Source organism: Styela clava, chromosome 14 (genome assembly GCF_964204865.1).
Source record: "Styela clava chromosome 14, kaStyClav1.hap1.2, whole genome shotgun sequence".
NCBI classification, from domain to species: domain Eukaryota; kingdom Metazoa; phylum Chordata; class Ascidiacea; order Stolidobranchia; family Styelidae; genus Styela; species Styela clava.
Window position 1 is genome coordinate 3259731 of NC_135263.1, and position 19246 is coordinate 3278976.

The 19246-nt window shown below is 37.3% G+C and overlaps 2 protein-coding genes across 2 annotated transcripts; both read left to right on the forward strand.

Moving 5' to 3' along the window:
* Positions 1 to 365: 365 nt before the first annotated feature.
* Positions 366 to 7560, forward strand: LOC144432123 (zinc finger CW-type PWWP domain protein 2-like). The gene is made up of 7 exons (XM_078120212.1): positions 366 to 701; positions 1730 to 1866; positions 2937 to 3059; positions 5060 to 5177; positions 5681 to 5794; positions 6491 to 6609; positions 7425 to 7560. Exons 1-7 carry the CDS (start codon positions 576 to 578, stop codon positions 7546 to 7548), a joined length of 861 nt encoding a protein of 286 aa, XP_077976338.1. The 5' UTR covers positions 366 to 575; the 3' UTR covers positions 7549 to 7560.
* Positions 7561 to 9126: 1566 nt separating this feature from the next.
* On the forward strand, positions 9127 to 18763 carry LOC144432124 (uncharacterized). Its single transcript, XM_078120213.1, has 7 exons — positions 9127 to 9277; positions 10300 to 10452; positions 11522 to 11625; positions 12320 to 12480; positions 14009 to 14155; positions 15655 to 15800; positions 17172 to 18763. The coding sequence occupies exons 2-7, from the start codon at positions 10420 to 10422 to the stop codon at positions 17304 to 17306; spliced, it is 726 nt and encodes a 241-aa protein (XP_077976339.1). The 5' UTR covers positions 9127 to 9277; positions 10300 to 10419; the 3' UTR covers positions 17307 to 18763.
* The last annotated feature ends 483 nt before the right edge of the window (positions 18764 to 19246 follow it).

Consider the following 19246-nt stretch of genomic DNA (forward strand, 5'->3'; position numbering starts at 1 on the left):
AGTGCGAATATGACAATAATTTTTTTGTATCAATACCTAAATATCACGGTATCATGGCCAATTTGCCAATATTTCTATTATTATGGTACCTCGCATTTCCAGGCATACGGTACGGTGAGCAGTTTGATATTGGCACAGAGTTTAATATTATCCCACTGCAAGACTTTGAATAAACACAGTTACAGGCCATAATATTACATACACGCCTTGTTACAGGCTAATGGCAAAATGATACTGTTAAACTGTTCAAATTAGAGCAACAATACCGGTACGTACATAGAGGAAGGCGGTGGTTTCAGTTCAGCAGTAAATATAATTACGTCATAATTCTTTTAATCAAAATTCAGTGTTTCGTAATAATTAGTAATGAAAATTTTCCCGCTATTTCTTTATTCTCAACGTTTTTAACTCCAGATCAGAGAACTGGAATATTCAGAATATTAGCTTGTTTATCTCGGCCCTTCCTGACAAATATCGTAATTTGTTTGCTAAGACGTCAAGGCAAACGGTAACTCGTCCCGACATTCGTTGTCTCGTGACTTGCGGAGAAACATACAGTACAATAGTACGCTTCAATGGATGTTAAACGCAGGCTCAGAAGCTGCAAACGGGAAACCACACCGATCGCAGAACTTGGATCGGAATCGACTGAACAAACAGATAAAACGTCGAATTCATGTTCTCCTGCAAGTAGCTCAACTGTACGCAATTAAATTCCTTGCTTTTCCTTTCGATCATTTTGTGTGTAATACATACTTCCGTAATGAGAGAGTTTTGCAATTAGGTTTTCCTTTTTAAGTTTAGCTCTGCATGCGTGCAAAGGCATTCGGAATATCCTACCTAAATACTGTAATACGATAACTGGTACTCGTACCAGGCCATTTAAATTGCTTACATCAATTATCATGGACCTTTTCAAATGATTCCCGTATATTTGAACCCATGATAATTGCACCTGCATACTTTTAGAGATTTGGGAATTTAGAGAACCTTATTGGGATTTTTTTTGTTTTACGGATATTTGAACCCATACTAACCCCTGGGTTTTAGCACCTGTATATAGATTGAACCCACGGATATGCACATGGGTTCAAATGTACGGTCACCTTTTCAAATATATCTTTGAGTTTGGAGGCCTAATGGTCTATGTATTTCCAACTAAGACATAATGCAGTAATGAGACATAAAATAAGCCTATAAATAAGGCCGTTTTTTTTAAATTAGAAGTCAAATTCTTGAAATGACAAATATTTGAATGAGAATATTCCAAATTATTCGTAAAATCGAAATTTTCTAAGTCAAATGAAACCAATTTTAAATGTATTCCATTTGTTTCGGACATCTTTTTTTTATTACTACATATATTCAGTTAGAAAAGGCCAAATTGCAATAACTGAATAAAGAAGCATGCTACACTGCTTATACACAGGGTTCTAGAGCCCGAGGATGAAATCAATTTTAGATTAACATATATATCAATGCCTCAAAATTGAGAATAGGAATTTTTGATTATGAAAAAAACTGAGCACTTGCAAGCCTTTTGACTTGAATTTAAGTAGTTTTGATTTTGGTTTGATTGGAATTTAATAATTGCCTTTTGAGGAAACTCTCTCAACCTGATGCTTTTTTAGTTTCCATCGAAAATTTTTGACTTTTATCACCATTATTGACTCCAAACATGACTTAAATCTATGTGTTTTAGATTTTCAAATTCCTAATTTGTTTTTAGGTGAACAGTCAACATTGGGTCCAATGTGAATCCACGGATTGCTTAAAATGGAGATTACTACCCAGAGATGAATTTGATCAATTGGATGAGGAGCTCCCTTGGTATTGCCACATGAATAAAAATGTCCTGTTCAGCAGGTATAGTAGATAACAAATACTTTTGTATTGTTGCTTGGTAGTCATGGTAAACTCATTTATATACTGGGTGCTGCTTTTATCTAGCCTTGTTCAGAACGAACGGCACAGGTAAGCTCCATATTACGTCAATATATAATAAAAAAAACTTTCTCTCCCCCTGATAATTAGAACGACTTTGGTCCTTTTGAAATGAGTGGCTTTCATATTTTAATATCCAGGCATCCATCCTTATCAGGCCCAGCAATTGTAATAGTTTGTCTTTTTTATACAAGTTTAATAAAAGCTAGGTAACAAACTTTCAACCGTAAAGATTACTGAAGAAATAAATAATCACTGTGTTTTCATTGTTTTATGTTTTTTGTTTGATTTTTCTGCGGGAAAATCAAAATATACTTATAATTATATTATTATGCACAGAGCTATACATATGTCTGTAGGTTTATCTCTGCGATAGAAATGTCTGTAGATATCCTACTAATCAATATACCGTATATATGCTTGTTCTACTGCCCGATCTTGATTGAGGGCCCGTTTGAATAGCCGCCCGTGTAAACAGAACATAAAAATGAAAAGGGCCGGTGCTTGAATACCCGCCCGATGTAAAAGCTGATTTTTCAGCGGTAGAGAACAATAGGAAATAAGAAGCGCTTTTTTCACAACGCTATTGAATTTTAAGCGCCGGTAGATAACACTCACGCCTTAGGCGTCCAAGTACATACCAGATAGCATTGATTACGTAACACCATGGTTCTCAAACTGGGCTTCGCGACACCCAAGTGCGTCGTTTCAATATTGATAGGACTTCGCAAAACTTTTCTTTTTTCGCGGATTTGTGCCTGCGGTGCGTGGAAAAAGTCAAAATTTTCGTTATTCTCGTTTAAATCATACTTGAGAACTGGAAATAACAATATATTAATTATTGTAACAATCAAAAATAACAAGCGCCCGTGCTTGAATAAGGGCCGGTTTAAATAAGGGCCCAGTTAGTGAGTTGGTTGAAAAAAAAATGGACCCGGGCTACAAAACGAGCAAATACGATATAGCTAAATCAGGATTTCATATTTTTTCAGTTGTGATACTGTCCAGGAAAAGTCAAACTCTGAACAAAAATTAAAACGACATGGCCTTCAGTATAGATTTAGCTTGCTGCCAGAGGGGTCTCTTGTTTGGGCAAGACTAGCTGGATATTGTAGGCAAGTATATGTATTTGTTGGTTAATAAAGCATGACTGGTCGAAATAATACAAATGGCTGGTGCGCCATGCTTTTCCACAGATAGATAGCAGAATTCTTTACTATATTCTGAAATAATGTTTTGAGGATTAATAAAAAATATTGTTCATAGAGAAATTTACAATTGGGTCCTGCTCAACTGAAAAGTCAACACGAGTTCCTCGATTTTGAGTTTGGAACGCGGTGAAATTGATGATTTTATTGGGTGTACATTTCTATAATTAAAATCAAACAAAGGACCTGAATGAAAATGCAGAAATAAATTAAAAATGAGAAATATTTGTAAATAGGAAAATCCATGTCCTCAATCTAAACTTTCTTCACAGATTGCCAGCAAGAGATAAACGATATACCCTCGTTCACCATTATATTGTATTTGACATATTTACATTATGTTCACTCTCAACAATGCTCTGTATAAGCAGCCACCAGGTCCATGCATCTGAAAGAAATAACTGGCTGACTAATCACGTACCCGACATAGATTAGTAACTGGATGAGAGGCCATAGTTCTCCATATGATTCATTCTTATCGTTATAATTAGGTGACTTCAATTATAATCAGCTTGACGATATCTTTTGAGGAATACTTTTTTATCCACGGTATATTACTCCTGTTGACTAATTCGGTATCCAATTTGGCAATCCTCATAAAGTTATTAATTTGGTGTGGCAAAAGAATTTATTCATTTTTTTTCGTTTGTTTGTATATTTTTCTTTTTACTGAGTGATTTAACTGATTTTCTCACCTTTTTCACTTTCACCTTATCATGTCTCGATGATTGTGTGTGTGTGTGTGCTTGCGTGCATTAATTAGTTTTTTTTTTTACTTTTGGGTGAGCGAACATGTACTACTACTTCTTTTATCAATACCTTTCCATCTAAAAACTGTACGCTTCAAACCTTACTTGAGGTTTTGTTTGCTTTCCCGATTCTATAATCAGTTACTTTTATTTTTTGTTTTTATCTATTATTTTATCGTCTATTGCTGATTATGGAGTCGAAATAAACTTATACTTATGGGTCATTCCAAGCAAAAGTTGAATTCCATCAATTTTTTAAAAAGTGTAGTGAAAGTAATTTTTTTTATTTTTGATATCAAAAGACATTGGAATTTTATTGGACTGCATTCATTTCATCGAACAATTTAAAATTTCACCCAGGTTTTTGATGGTTTTTAAAAAATGGCCTGAAATGTAGAAATTTTGGTATAATTGACATATTTTGTGATGATTCCTGGCACAAAGGGTTTGATTGTGGGGTACAGTTATTTCATATGGAATTGACGCACTGGATTTAAGTTAATAAAGTTTAAATGTTTGCAGTGCTGTAGAACATTTCTTCACCTATTTAACAATTTATTACCAGAATTTTAAGAGATGATAGATGCCGCTATTCCGAAGTGGAAAAATGTCCTGTAGTGTCACATACAATATGCACATTATTGGCATGGATTTACAGTGTTACATTAAGTAACTTGAGCAACACATAGAGGGGTAGTTCAGCTACTGCACCAGAAAATATTATGGGCTCCTACTGTACCATCGCAAAAATTTACAGCACAACACAACGTACTGTTAGTGCATGGTGGATTTGCCGTCCTGTAGTGTCACGCTAAATTTTACTATATTTTTTTTATCTACTAAGTAAGGTTGGGTGTAACTTTTGTGCAATTTTTTACATATTCAATAAAGCAACTGATTAGACAATGAAACAAAACATGTAGCTGAAAATGTAAAAATATATTGAATCTAACAACTTGCAAAATTTCTGGAATTGTCCCGTAGTGTCACTTGGAATAGCCCTTATGTAAAAAAGCCTATTTTCAGTGTTAAAAGATTGTATTTTTTGCTGGAACCTATTATTATTTTGTGTCCAGATATTTGACCATAGATCTCTTGTATGTTATCAGCATCAAGATAAATATGAAAAGTTACCGTATTATCCATTCTATTTAACAGATGGCCATCAATTATTTGTTGTGAACCTGCCGGTCCGGAGTTTGTGATAAAGGACGAGGATGGAGACCCTTTCTCTTATCATGTGGAATTCTTGGGAACCAAACACAGCGTTGCCTGGGTGAGTTACAGTGATAGTAGATACAATTTTACATCTTTTATGATGTCAAGTGCAGCCACGCGTCATCCAAATTGGAGTTAATTATGAAGTTTGGCCATGTGGCTCATCATGCTAAGCAATGCGCCACTGCACCTCTGATTACCCTGTATGGGGTCCCATGTTCGAATCCCATGCAAGGATGGTTATGTGCGAGAGGATTGCTGGACTCTATAATCAAGTTCATGATTTCGAAAACTGGCTAACTAAACCCATACCCAACATGGACTTGTAACTGGATGAGAGGCCGCGGTTCGCCATATGGTTAAGCCCCCATATCTTTTTTTCTCTCCCCTGGGAGAAATCTAAGACTGTATAACCTGAGTTCTATTCAGGGAGAGTTAATGAATGACTTGGTAAGTCATGTTGAAAAAGCACTTAAATATTATTACATAAGTTTTTCACTGATATTCTGTTGAAGAAAGGCCCCAATTTTGACTAATAATCAAAATGACATTCTTATTTAGGTAAACTACAAAAAGATTGATGCATATGGGAACTTGAATAAACAAGAAGCATTGGAAACCTGCTCACAACCCTTCTCACAGATTTCAATGAACAGATTCCATTTTGGACCTAAGGTCAGTAGTTTCTGATACATTTTTTGTATAATGAATTAATATGAATGAGGTATAAAACACATTGGGCAATGAATAGAAAAAATGGGCAGTATATCAGGAGAAAAATTCGTGGAATGGTGAAGTCTGCTACAGAAACCTGTTTGGCATACAAGTCGCTTGTTTCCGGAAAAAAATGTGTGTAACAAGGCAGTAGAAAGCTAATATGCAAATGCCAGACAATGTTATTGAGTTTAACAGTTGTTACTTTTTTTCACTTGGACTGAAATATGAGACTTTTTGATATCACAGTTCCTGTATAGACAGAATGTAGATATTTCAGATTCAGATATTTATTTCGTCGTGCTTGAAATATTGTACACACAAAATTAAGCAAACATAATAATAAAAATATAAAATAAACAAACGTACAATATTTCCGCAATTGACGCGGGGCCGCGAAAGACTATAAAGTAAGTCATCGTGTCAGCGACACCTTGTTTGCCGAGTTGAAAAGCAGATGAAATCAAACAAACGTTACTAAATAAAAATTATATCATCATGACTTGGTGAATAAATCCAATTTTGAAAATATAAATTAAATATTGCGCAGTCAAATAGGAACTCACTTTTGCTTTGTAACGTCATGGTCGGTGAGCGTAAATACAACAACCAACCTCTCACCCCACTTGACTATAAAAATCCTATGTTATATTTTAGAGACGTAAGAAGAAGTTCTGTGTTACCAGGAAGAAAAAGGTCGGAGCACAGTTGGCAGAACAACTGCAGTTTGCTATTGATGAAGCAGATGCTTTGATAGATGTGGATAAAGAACAAAGGTATTGATGGAATAATAATAATTGGCTGGGGGTGGTTTTGTTGGTCCAATCCGTCCAACCAACAATCCAATCCAACTAATATAAAATATCACATTTTTGTTGAACAGTATTTGTATGAAGAGTAACTCATATGTTATAAAATATATTTTTGCGATAAGCTAGGGCAGGTCTACTCAATTATTTTTGTTGAAGATCCGTATACAAAATTTGAAAATTCTCGGGATCCGGTCTGGCCAGAAAATGTATTTCGTACTGCGCCTAACTGTATTTTAGTGGCTATCTTTTCGGGTAAAAAGTTGAGGAAACGCGAGTTTTTGGAAAACTAAGTAACCGCAAAATATTCCACATTCTTTTACATATCCAAAGTTAAATGGAGACAATCCTCTGAAATAAAAAAAATCAGACGTGGTCTGAATCGAATACTTGAAAGGTCCAGATTCGGACCGTAATCCGCCAGTTGAGTAGACCTGAGATAGGGTTCCAGAACTGTGTTGGAATCACCTTCCTGATAGGCTATGCCTTATCCAGATTGTCATTATCATGGCATGGGTGAAGCATCATGCTCACTGTTTTAATGCACTTGCCTTCATAGTGCTGCATAGTGAGTGGGGATCACGGTCCGCCGCATGATTTGGCCACTAGGATAAATATGTAAATCAGTTTTTAACATTTTGCGGTAATATCCAATTAACGCCTAGAAATTTCAATAAAAAATCTACACTAAGTACATCAGAGTACATCTACATATATACTACTTGGGTGTGAACTGCACACATTTTGAACAATTTGAATTGTTTAAATTTCTTTCTGACCAGACTAGAGAGCTGTAAATACAGATATAATGCTGCATTAGTAGAGTCGCAGAAGTTAAAGGAATGTACAGATTTGGTGGGAAGAATAACAAAAAGAAGATTAGGAGACTCAGGGAAAGGTTTTTAATAGTTTTTTTTTCAGTCCTTTTATTAATTGTGCTAAAGGGTTGAGTTAAAGTAAGGTTACACGGGCATAAGGAAGTCACCTGGAAATGTGAACTACTTGAATAAGCTTATGAGTTTGTATATTTGACCTTGCTAAAGTGAGGTCATACCCAAGAGATAATAGAGAGCTATTTCTAAACTATGGAAAATACATTGCTTTCATAGGCTAAGTCAGGATAATATTGTGTATTCAAAATAGTAGAATGGCTACTTATAGATGTGGTAATACAGAGTCACATTTTAGGCCATGCAAGAGAGATCGTGTAGGACAGGGTCGTCCAACCCGTGGCCCGCGGGCCATATGCGGCCCGCGAAAACATTTCGAGTGGCCCGCGCTGTATTTTTCAGAATTGAATAAAAAAAATTGGAATAAAACTATTTTTCGAGTGATGTAAACAAACGATTTGTTTATTTTCCTGAAATGCGCTATGCCGGCCCTTCCAAACAAGCCATTAGTGTCATTTTGAATTAAAACCAACCGGGAGGAGATATCGATAAATAAAAGTGCCATAGCCGCTTACACACTTGGGTTCTTACTACTCTATATGTGGTAATCGCAAAACAATCGAAGCCATTCTCAGATTGAGAATTCGTTAGGGAGTGTATATTATGTATTGTTCGGGTTGCCAATATTTTCCGTCCGGAAATAAAAGAGGTGTTTGCAAAAATAGCCTGTCAAGACAGACCACAACTCGTCATGTCGAAGAGCTTGAGAACTCTATCGCGGAAGCTTCAATTGCAAAGGTGGAAAAATTTTCATCGTATTCCTTGGCGCTTGACGAAAGCCCTGACATCAAGGTTACTACTGCTCAGTTGGCGATTTTCTTGCGGGGAGTTAATAATGATTTTGGAATTATCGCAGAACTTGCAGCCATTGTTCATATTAGGGTACGACTAGAGGCATTGGTCTGTTGGTAGCTGTGATGAAAAAGATCAAGCGTCTTGACTTGTCTTTGGCGAAACTTTTGAAATTAACTACTGATGGCGCCCCATCGATGATTGGGAAACAACAGTTTTATTGGTAAAAAATTGAGAAAGTTTGGTGTGTGGGTATTGTTTGTTTTTTCATTGACCTGTAGTCAGTGTAGCAAAACTAGAACATAATGCCATGTTAAGTGGCCCGCGCAATTATTGGTAACCTACATGTGGCCCCTCGGCCAAAAAGGTTGGACGACCCTGGTGTAGGAGAATTACCATAAATCAAAGTTCCACTTACTTATATCAATGTAACACTCACCGATCCATATAGGAGTTGCTTTGACAACACGTTCAATTTAAATATATCTGGGGTTCAATGAAGTGTGCCATGTCATGTTTTTGGCGGCCATTTCAGGTTTTCCAGCTTTATTACAGTTTGTCCTTGACCTAGCCAAAAAAAAAACATCAAGCAAAATATAGCAGCACTGAGATATGCCTGTTTAGACTTGATTATTCTGATTGGTCACGCTTCAGTGATTTATACTAGTAGAGAAGCAGCAATAAAGTAGGCCGGTAGGATTTTTTTTGTTATTTCTTGATCATCAGGAAAGATATGAAATTTGATTTCAAAACTATTCACAGAGAATAAACCAAAAAAGAAGGCACGCAAAGTTAAAGAGAAAGTCTCACTCTTACATGATTGTAAAATTTCGCCACAAAATAAGTTGAATGACTTCTCGAGCAAAGAAGAAAGATTGTTGTCAGACATACAAGTAGGGATTTTCAGTAAGCTTAATAGTTGAAGATTAGTTAAAAAGGCTGAGATCAGAAATCGGGGCAGTGGTGTCGTGTAGGCTGGTTCACCATCAAGTCCATGTTTCCGAAAACAAAAAACTGGCTAACTAATCCCATGCTCGACATGGACTGGTAACCTGGCGATGGTTTGCCATATGATTATCGGCTTTCCTCTTCACCTGGATAAATATGTAAATCCTAAATTCACATCTGACTCTGAACTCTAAGGTGGGCTTGGCAGTTGGCCCTTTTGCGCTAACTAAGCAATCATATTAGGCATACCATCGCACGTCTAATTACTATTCGTGGTCTCACGGGGCTTTCCTCCCACTAGAATATTTACGAAAACAGAACTGATTGCGAATTCTGTGCCATTTCAAAAATGTCTACCGACTCGACACGAATTTTCTTCATAGGTCTGAGGAAATTTTGGCTTGGAACTATAAGAAGATTAGATTTCAAATAAAAGTGATGTTTGCAAATACAAAAGTTATTGATATTACTCGGCCAACTTGCTGCCTTTTTACTTTTCACCAGTAGTCGGCAATGGCCCACTGGTTGGGAACAAGTGGACTAGAATCATTTCAATTCAGTATTTCCGCTCTTTTTATCAGAATCTGAATGAGTTTATGAGTACTTGTATTGGACCTCAGATATCTATCATACGGAAACAGCACGGGAGGCACTAAATCATCGCGCCTAATTGAAGATACATTTTATCACAACCAATGTATCGTAATGCAGGATGTCCATAAAGTCTCTTTAGAATTTCAATTTGGTTTTGAAGTCAGTTATCAATATATCTTAACCAGGTTTGTTACTTCTCAATCCATAATTATTTAAGTATTTTTACTTCATTTAATATATCTGTGATGGCCAAAACAATATAAGGTATTGATAAATTCTCTTTGCAATTTTAAAAATTGTTAGGACTTTATGGACACCCTAAATATTAATGTGTCTAGCGTTGCTTGGAGTAAAAATCTTATTTCCTTTCCAGGGCCTAAAAAATTTGGAACAAGAGTTTAACGATGATTATGCTAAATTCATCAGAAAGAAGAAATCAACTATCAAAGGCCCACACTGGCAAAATGAAAATATTGAATTATTTCAATTGTTCATGGCAGTTCAAGACAAAGGAGGATTTGATGAAGTAAGAGTGATTCCCGAAGTCTTGGCAGTTCCTATAGCAGTGACCTCTGAATCTGACCTTTGACCTTTTTATTTTCATATTTCTTCACATCAAGATGTGTGAAAGGAATTTTATATATCTCTCTTGAGAGATAAAAACCCATGAGACGCTCACCTCTCATCCAGTTATCGGTCTATGTCGGGTATGGGATTAGTTAACCAGGTATTTGTTTCAGATGCATGGACTTGGTTGTAGAGGAAGCCGTAACTTGTCAGCAAATACGTGAATAACAATCACCTCTTACTCTTAAATATGATTTTCTCATGTTTCTGAATAACCAATATATAGTGCAAGGATTTGCATTTTTATCTCAGGAAGAAAAAGGCCCACGAGACCCCCTCCCTCTCGTCCGGTTACCAGTCATGTCGGATATGGGATTAGTTAACCAGTTGTTCCAGATGCATGGACTTGATGGTGGTGGAAGCTGTAACCTACATATCACAGCAAGTAGTCCAGCAATTCTCTTGCACATAATTAACCTCATCAGATTTAAACCAGGGAACCCACACAATCAGAGGTGCGATGTCGATTGTGTTCCTATCGCTTAGCATGACACACCGACTATAAAACTGTATTAGGATAGGATTTACATATTTATCCCGGGGGAGAGGAAAGACAGGTCGGGTATGGGGTTAGTTAGCCAGTTATTTGTTTTCGGAAGCATGGACTTAATGGTGGAGGAAGCCGTAACCGACCAGCGGTTACGTGAACCACTCTACGGCGGCAAAGAGTCCAGCAATCCTCTCGCACATGATCATCCCCGCATGGGATGCGAACCCACGAAGGGTAATCAGAGATGCGGTGGCGAGCGTATTCCTAACACTTAGCACGATGCGCCACACCGCCGCCCCTTACTTCGAGCTGAGTTGTCCGGCAATCCGTTCGTACATAATTATTCTTCACAGGATTCAAATCAGGAAACCAACGCAGGGTAATCAGAGATACGATGTCAAGTCCTAATGCTTCCTAACCTAACACTTGAAGGAATGCGTTTTCTCTGAGCTAACCTAAAGTATTTGTTCCAATCCAGGTCTGTGCTAGCAATGGATGGGAAGACATTGTCATGGAATGTTGTGATCCCCTCAAATGTCAATCAACTTCTATGGCTTCCACTACAATGAAGTACTATTCAAAGTGAGCTCAATGGATGTTTTCCTGACCCTTGACCCCTGAAAAATTCTTTTTTTACTTTATCTTTGCAAAAATTTAAACTCTTATTTTGAGAGTGTTATGGAGAAGTGAAAACTGGCTCACCTGTTCAAAACTACCATTTTTATGCTCAACATTAAAACACTTGCCAGTTATAGTTACTGGTAGCTAATTTAAAGCTAGTCTATAGCAGCATTTGCTGTATCAAAAAACATCTATTAGGGGCCGAGGGGACTTTTATGAAAATTCACTAAAGTTAGGGTTTTTGTAAATAAAGGCAATCACTGAAATGCCAACAGAAAACAGGCATAATTACCCGTTTGATGAGTCAGGTCTAAAAAAGCATTCCAAAGTTAGTTTGATTTTTTTGGTTTTGATGAAAACAATGGACACTTTGGTCAAAAATTAGTCTACTTTACTTCCGATTACATGATGAGTACTATTGACGTTTCACTGGTACGTGTACTTTTTCTAAGGAATAGGTTTTCTTCACCAACGAGTGAGTGAACGTAGCTTTTAACGCTGCAGTCTGAATCGTAACTTTACTGAGAGTTGAGTCTCTTTCACTTTTGAGTGACTGAGTATAACCTCGCTTTAAGCATATTCACAAACAAAAATCTCTGCGCACAACTTCATGTTGAGAAAATTCACTCAAATACAAAAACTCTTTTTTTTTCAGACATTTGCTTCCATATGAAATGCATGTAAAGAATTGTAAGCTGAGCACAAGTTTGCAGGAGTTGCCTGTATTGGCGAATGTGGGAAGACAAGAATCAAAGAAACTTAAAAAAGTTTTTGAAAAGAAGTTTAAACCAGTAAAGAAAAATGAAAAATCAATGAGTATGTTGTGCGGTGTTTGTTGGTGTAGCTTTAGTTTAGTTAGGTTTTACGTGGGGATGCCAAAAAAATTTATTGTTTTTTTACAATCTAGATTTGACATGGGCAAACCACGGCCCGCGGACCAAATCCGGTCTGTTGGGTGATTCAATCTGGCGTGCCTGATACTGTCATAAATTTTTATATTTCAGCTAGAAAATTGCTCAAGGAATTTGTTGAGATTGCGATTAAATTTAGTTTTGCCACGAGGCTTATTGTTTTCCACTTCGCTTTTGTAGCACTATAAATAAAATCCTGTTCATAGAATGTAACTTTATACGTCACACTTACGTGTTCCGCCAGTCTAAGTGGGAACAATTTGTGGCCCCTGATCCAAGAACCTTGCCCACCCCTTTTCTAGATTGATAATATTCAATAAAATAACTTTGATTTTTGAGTGCAACATCATGCTAAGCAGTAAGATCAAACTCGTCACCTCTGATTTCCCAGCGTGGGTTCGAATCCTGTGGGGATAATTATGCGCGAGAGGATTGCTGAACTCCTCTCCGCTGTAGGGTTGTTCACGTAATTTCGGCTTCCACCAGCATCATTTTCATGCATATGGAACTAATAAATTGAAAATATAGGTCGGAGATCGAAGACTTATCGATCGTAACTGCGGTTTCGATTCATGACTCAATAGTGACACCGCGTGTCCTATTGCTAATTAATTAATAACTCGCTAATTATACGACATAATTCATCCAAAATCAATAGACTTCTGGTCCGAGATATGATGATTACACATGCAAAATTTGGAGAAGATTTAACCACGCCTTTGTGAGATATCGCGTGCATCTAACAAACAGACAAATACCTATCAACATACTTACCGATCTAAAGATGGATAAGTATAAAGGTCACAAGCACTCACACAAAAAGAAAGAAAGATGTTACTGGCTACCACGAAAGTGCTAAGCCTACTGGGGCTAAAGAATTTTAGTGTTTAAATACTTGTCTGTAAATATCAATTGATATAAACCTTGAAGCAGTTTATGTCGATACAGTCAGGAAAACATCTATGATATATTAAATTCCATAGACTTACCCCATACCCCCACCTATTTTAGATCTATCTTATTCAGTGACTTTAACTGCTGGTCGGTTTCGACTACCTTCGCTATCAAATTCATCTATCTGAAACAAATAACTACCATATAAACTGTCCCCATACCGACATGGAATGCTAATCTGACGAGAGGCCATGGTTTGCCATCTTTTATACTTTCCTCTCCCATCACCCCGCCCCCGAGATAGATATCAAAATCCTATTTTAATTTTATTCGTCAGTCTGATAAAAATTCCTCCGCTATCAAATCCATGTATCTGAAACAAAAAACTACATACTAACTATTCCTATACTGACATGGAATGCTAATCTGACGGGTCATGGTTCGCCATCCCATCGACATTCCTCCCCCCCCCCCAATCCTCCGACCCCCAGCCAGGACGGACATTAAAATTCATACAATTTCAATACTCTTTTTGTCAGTGACTTCTGAAATGAGACAAATGGCGGAAAAGAAGATTCTTGAAGAGTTAGAAGAAGATATTGAGGATTTCTTCAACGAATTCTCTGACGTGTTGGGACCGAAAAAGGAGGAAGGAGACATTGACTCTGTCAAATTAGGAGATGACGGTAAGAATCAGAATTGTGCGTTTCAGCGGTCGTGATTGATGTTTCTAAACTTTCATGATCTATTCCCCCTTCCAAAGAGTCAGCATTTTGGTAAAAAAGGAGATCACTAGGTGGTATATCATGAATTGAGTTATGACTTTCAGTCCCCGAAAGTACACATTGTACAAACATGATTGAGGAAGATAAAATATTCATTTTAGTTTTAAGGAAGGCCTGAGAACCCAGTTATAGTTATTGAGCAGCGTATTCTATGAGAGAGTGAGTCTAACATGAATCATACTGAGAAAAAGGTCAAACATAGAAGACTAACAAATAGGGGACCTCCAGAAGTATGTGCATCAAGATGGCACACAACCTGAACATAGTATGTGTACCAGGTGCGGGTTCAGGTTGTGCGCCATCTTGGTGCACATATTCTGGGAGCGCCCAAATAGGAATGTAAAAATCACAGTGCAGTAATTACCCCCACTTTTGTTTGAGTAATGCGCTAGAGTGGGGAATACCCCATTCTTCTTGTGGTCTTATGGCTCTTTAAATACAATCTCTAATAATCATCAGGTTCGCAATGACCTAGTACAGTTGTTCTGAAACTTTCCTGATCCGTGCATCCCTTCCAAAGACTTCCAGCTTTCTGTGATCCCATGCTCCGTTATAAATATAACCAGTTTTGTTTTTACTGTGTTTCTACCAGTTATTTCTATTTAAGTTCTTTTTGCTTTAAATTTCTCACTTCGCCAATTGCAGAATTTTTCATTCCTCTCCTACCATGCATTTGTTTTTCCAATTTTTATTGAATCTCTACAGAGTGTTATGCAAATGTCGCTCTCCCGCTTTTTGTACAATTCAAGTAGTTTAATAGTGTGTTACATGTGTACATAAATAAGCACTATGGTAATAATAAATAACCGATGAATATCAGTAATACTATATGAAATATAAAAAATTCCTTTCCGATTGGGAAATGTGGGCCCGTTGGGTGATTCAACCTGACCCACCTGATGCTGCCGCAACCAAACTAAAACCAATTAGATTGCGATTAAATTTAGTTTCACAAGGCCTATTGTTTTCCACTTTTGCTTTTGTAACACTGTAAATATTGTTTATAAAATGTACCGTAACTTTTTTAAATTACACTTACATGGCCCGTCAGGGTGGATGGGCAAAATTTTTGGCCCTGATACAAAACCCCTTGGTTAGACCGTTGGACTTGACCATGTTAGTATTGAGGTTTAGTTGGTCTTGGATTGTTTGTATTTTCACCACCTTCCCTGGAGTGTTATCAATTTGGTATGGCCTTAAAAATTTGTCAATACATATTAGTGACATTTCTCTATATAGATATAGATAAAAGCATAATTTTTTCTGTATTTATACTTATCTCTGTATAAATAAAAGCATAATTTTATCTGTATTTAGCTTCATCTCTGTGTAGATAAGATCAATTAGTATCTTTGGATCTATCTATATGTGAAGGAAAGCATAATCTTATCTGTATTTAGACAACGGGGCTTGTCCTGAAAACCTATTTCCCAATGACAGGACTTGTTCACGGAATCTTGAAGATCTGGCAGTAACCAAAGTTGAAGTAACTTCGGTAAAAAGTTTCAACGGAAATGAAACAGACATTGAAGATAGAATCCCGGAGGTATTCTGATTACATTTCGTGGGTTTCAATTCCATGAGAGATAGATAATTAGGTGCAAAAGGATTGCTCATTGTCATACTGTGGTTGACTTACCATAACTAACTGCTTTTTTGGGTGCTCTGCTAGATAACCAACTTCGCGGCTTGCGTTCCCCGCGGCTTCCATTCCCTAGTAAAATTATGTTTTTTACTTTTCGTATATTTTTTGCGTTGTTTCTGTTAATTATTTTACTGTTTGGAAAAAATAAACTTGACTATGGCTGCTGGTCAGTTGGTTATAGTGAGATGGGAGATGAGATGAGAACGACTTCAGATATTAGAAATCTATCTTTTGGGTTTATAGAGCACTTATTAGTTGTTACGTCTTTTGCTTTAATAACAAGGCCCTGTAAAAACGATCACTTTTTTAAGGTTCCGTTACATTTGAACCCACGTACATTTGAATCCACGACAATTGCACCTGCATACTATTGCACCTATAGAAATTTTTTTTGTTTTGTTTTACGAATATTCGAGCCCATACTAACCCTAACCCATTGGTTTTAGCACCCGCATGTAGATTGAACCCGCGAATATACACATGGGTTCAAATGTACGGTCACCCTTTTTTAATGATATATCTATCAATATGTCCTCTCCCCTGATTACTGTTAGACTCAATCGTGGCTGTCGCTGCTCGCCAACCAGTATTGATTTTTCGTGCCCCCTTTCACCCGAAAACTCCATATTTACGTTTCCACACCATATTGCCATATAAAACAGGGGTGTCCAACATGTGGCTTGGGGCCACAACCCGACCCATTTAAAAATACATGTTTTTTTGCTGTTTTCGCTGCGTTAAATACTTTGCAGTAGTTTTGCCCCCTGTCTTCATTACTACAAGGTTAAGCAAGAGACACATTTTCTTCTCTACATGTCTGAAGTTGGTTATATGGCCCAGCGACAAAAATTGTCGCACACCTCTTGTATAAATATATATTTAGAGTTTGAAAAGCAATGAATTACTCTAAACCAGGGTGGTCCAAACCCAGGCCCGCGGGCCACATGTGGCCTGCCACTTCATTGTCTTTGGCCCACGTCGAATTCGGAGAGGAATCAAAAAATCGCATTTCGTGTTGTTTCGTCATAAAATCAACCAAAAAATCTTTTGACATATTGGTGCATCACTAATGTCACTGAATTGACTAGCGAAGTTAAACGAGCAAAGTTCTTGGCACTATTGTGGCCTGCGAACAATGCAAAAGTAATTTTTTGGCTCGTGGAGCTGCCGATCTTGGACCACCCTGCTCTAAACTATAAGTAAAGGGTTATTATTTTCAGGAGGACCAGGATCTCTCTGATTTACTCCATTAATTAATTTTTATCTACACAGGCACAAAGGTCACGCAGAGTATTGAACGCCGCAGATACTATACATGAGCTTTTTAAAGATGATGATCTGTTGGAATCCATGCTTGCAGGGAGCAACAAAACATTGGGACCTGGGTTTGAATCCCAGCAGGAGTGACTTGACTCGCTTTTTATGTGTTTTATAAATTTCTTTCTTCCAATATTGATAATTCGACTCACGATTGAAATTAGGAACGAGTCGAACAAGCTGGATTTTCTCCTATAGTGCTGAACATTCTGAGCTAAATTGTTAACTATTCAAATCGGTTTAGACAAAAATTTTGGGTGTTCCAGAAGTGTGTGTACCAATATGTAGGTAACTAATATGTTTGCCTACTTTACATCAAGTTGTGTAAAGGGACTGAAACCTATGAACATTCACTTGGCTAACACAGACAGTCCATGAACTTGTTTGTAATAGAACTAAAATAAGGAAAATCGGAATAATATTATTGCCTGACCTGGTACGCACACTACGGGGGTACTGAATTCTGAATTGCCGTCATCCTACTTCGGGGTGAATCGCTCAATTTTTTTGTGAAGCCAAATTTTGATACGAAATTATAAAATATGGCTCTTTTCTTCCAATTTTCTTTTTAATGGAAAAAGTTTCTTGTTGTGTGTGATAACTCAGAAAATTGACTTATGATGGATGGATGTTTCCGGCAGTTTGTGTGTCTGGAAGACCCGTAACACCAAAAGGCGCATACAATTTTAGGTGCTCCCGTAGTATGGCGCACAACCTAAACATAGTATGTGTACCAGGTTAGGGTTCAGGTTGTTCCCCATCTTGGTGCACACACTACGGGAGCGCCCAATATTTCAATATGCAATCATAAAATATGGCTTTTTTTCAATTGAGTTATTGATAAAACATGTTTTTAGTTCGCGTAGCAAAATGATTGGGTGATGGATCCTATGTTTTCACTAATTTATGTGTCTGTACAGCTCCTGCGTACAATTACGTACTTGTCAATTGAGACATTGAGAATTACAACTTGACAATTTTGAATACTTTGTATTTTCATTTCCATTCTGAAATCATCACTTGAAATGACGTGGTAGTCTGAAAGGCAATCTAATGACCGGAGGAGAGTAGCAATATTGTTTTTCATGTTTTATAGTGTCTTTTGCACATTTTCTTAAGATCCATCTGCTTTCATTTCTTTAACCAAAATTACGTAGTGGGGCACAGGTGTCCCTCTGATTGTGATAACGTGGAGATGGGGTTTGCAGTAGTTTTTCTTTAAAAATAGGGTTATCCTGTCTCGACGCTCCAGGAGTATGTGTACGAATATGGAAATAACTTATTTCGATATCGTGGCTTTATCTTACTAGGTAGTGATCGCGTTGCACGCCCACAAACATCTGAGTCACGTGGGCTATAAGAATTTATCCTCTGGACTAGGAACGGCTTTATCATAGCTATAGCGTGCTACGGCATCTCGTAGGGTTACCAGTCCATGTCGGTATGGAATTAATTAGCTAGTTATTTGTTTTCAGATGCATGAATTTCATGATGGATAATAAGAGATAGCGAGCGAATTCCTAATGTTTAATAACCCAATGCGCCACACAATCGAGCGCCAGAAATCCTCTGGAATGTAAATAGGTCCAAGATGGGATTTTCATAATTGTTCAGGGCAGGGGTCGGCAACCTACGGCCCGCGGGCCTAAAATTTGGCTCGCGACGCTTCACTAAATTATAATAACATAACATCCATTTTGACGAATATATTCTTTAGACTAAATTATATTAAAACCTAACAACTATATTGTTCACAATCACTCGTTTAATGAGCATATAATTAAACAAGACTCGGAAAAGTTGATGCTAAGTGCAAAGGGCTCGAAGGCGCTGAAAATATTCAAATGGAATTTGCAACCTTAATTTTGGCCCGCGAGCGACAAAAGGTTTACGACCTCAACATATGGGGAAATTTCTTTCCCTCCCGAGATTTAATGAGCTTCATAATTCTATATGGTTCCAACAGTTCTAGGTATTTCGGTGAGCGAGGTTAATTTGGACTCGGAGAGGAGTCTCGTTTACTTTCGAGT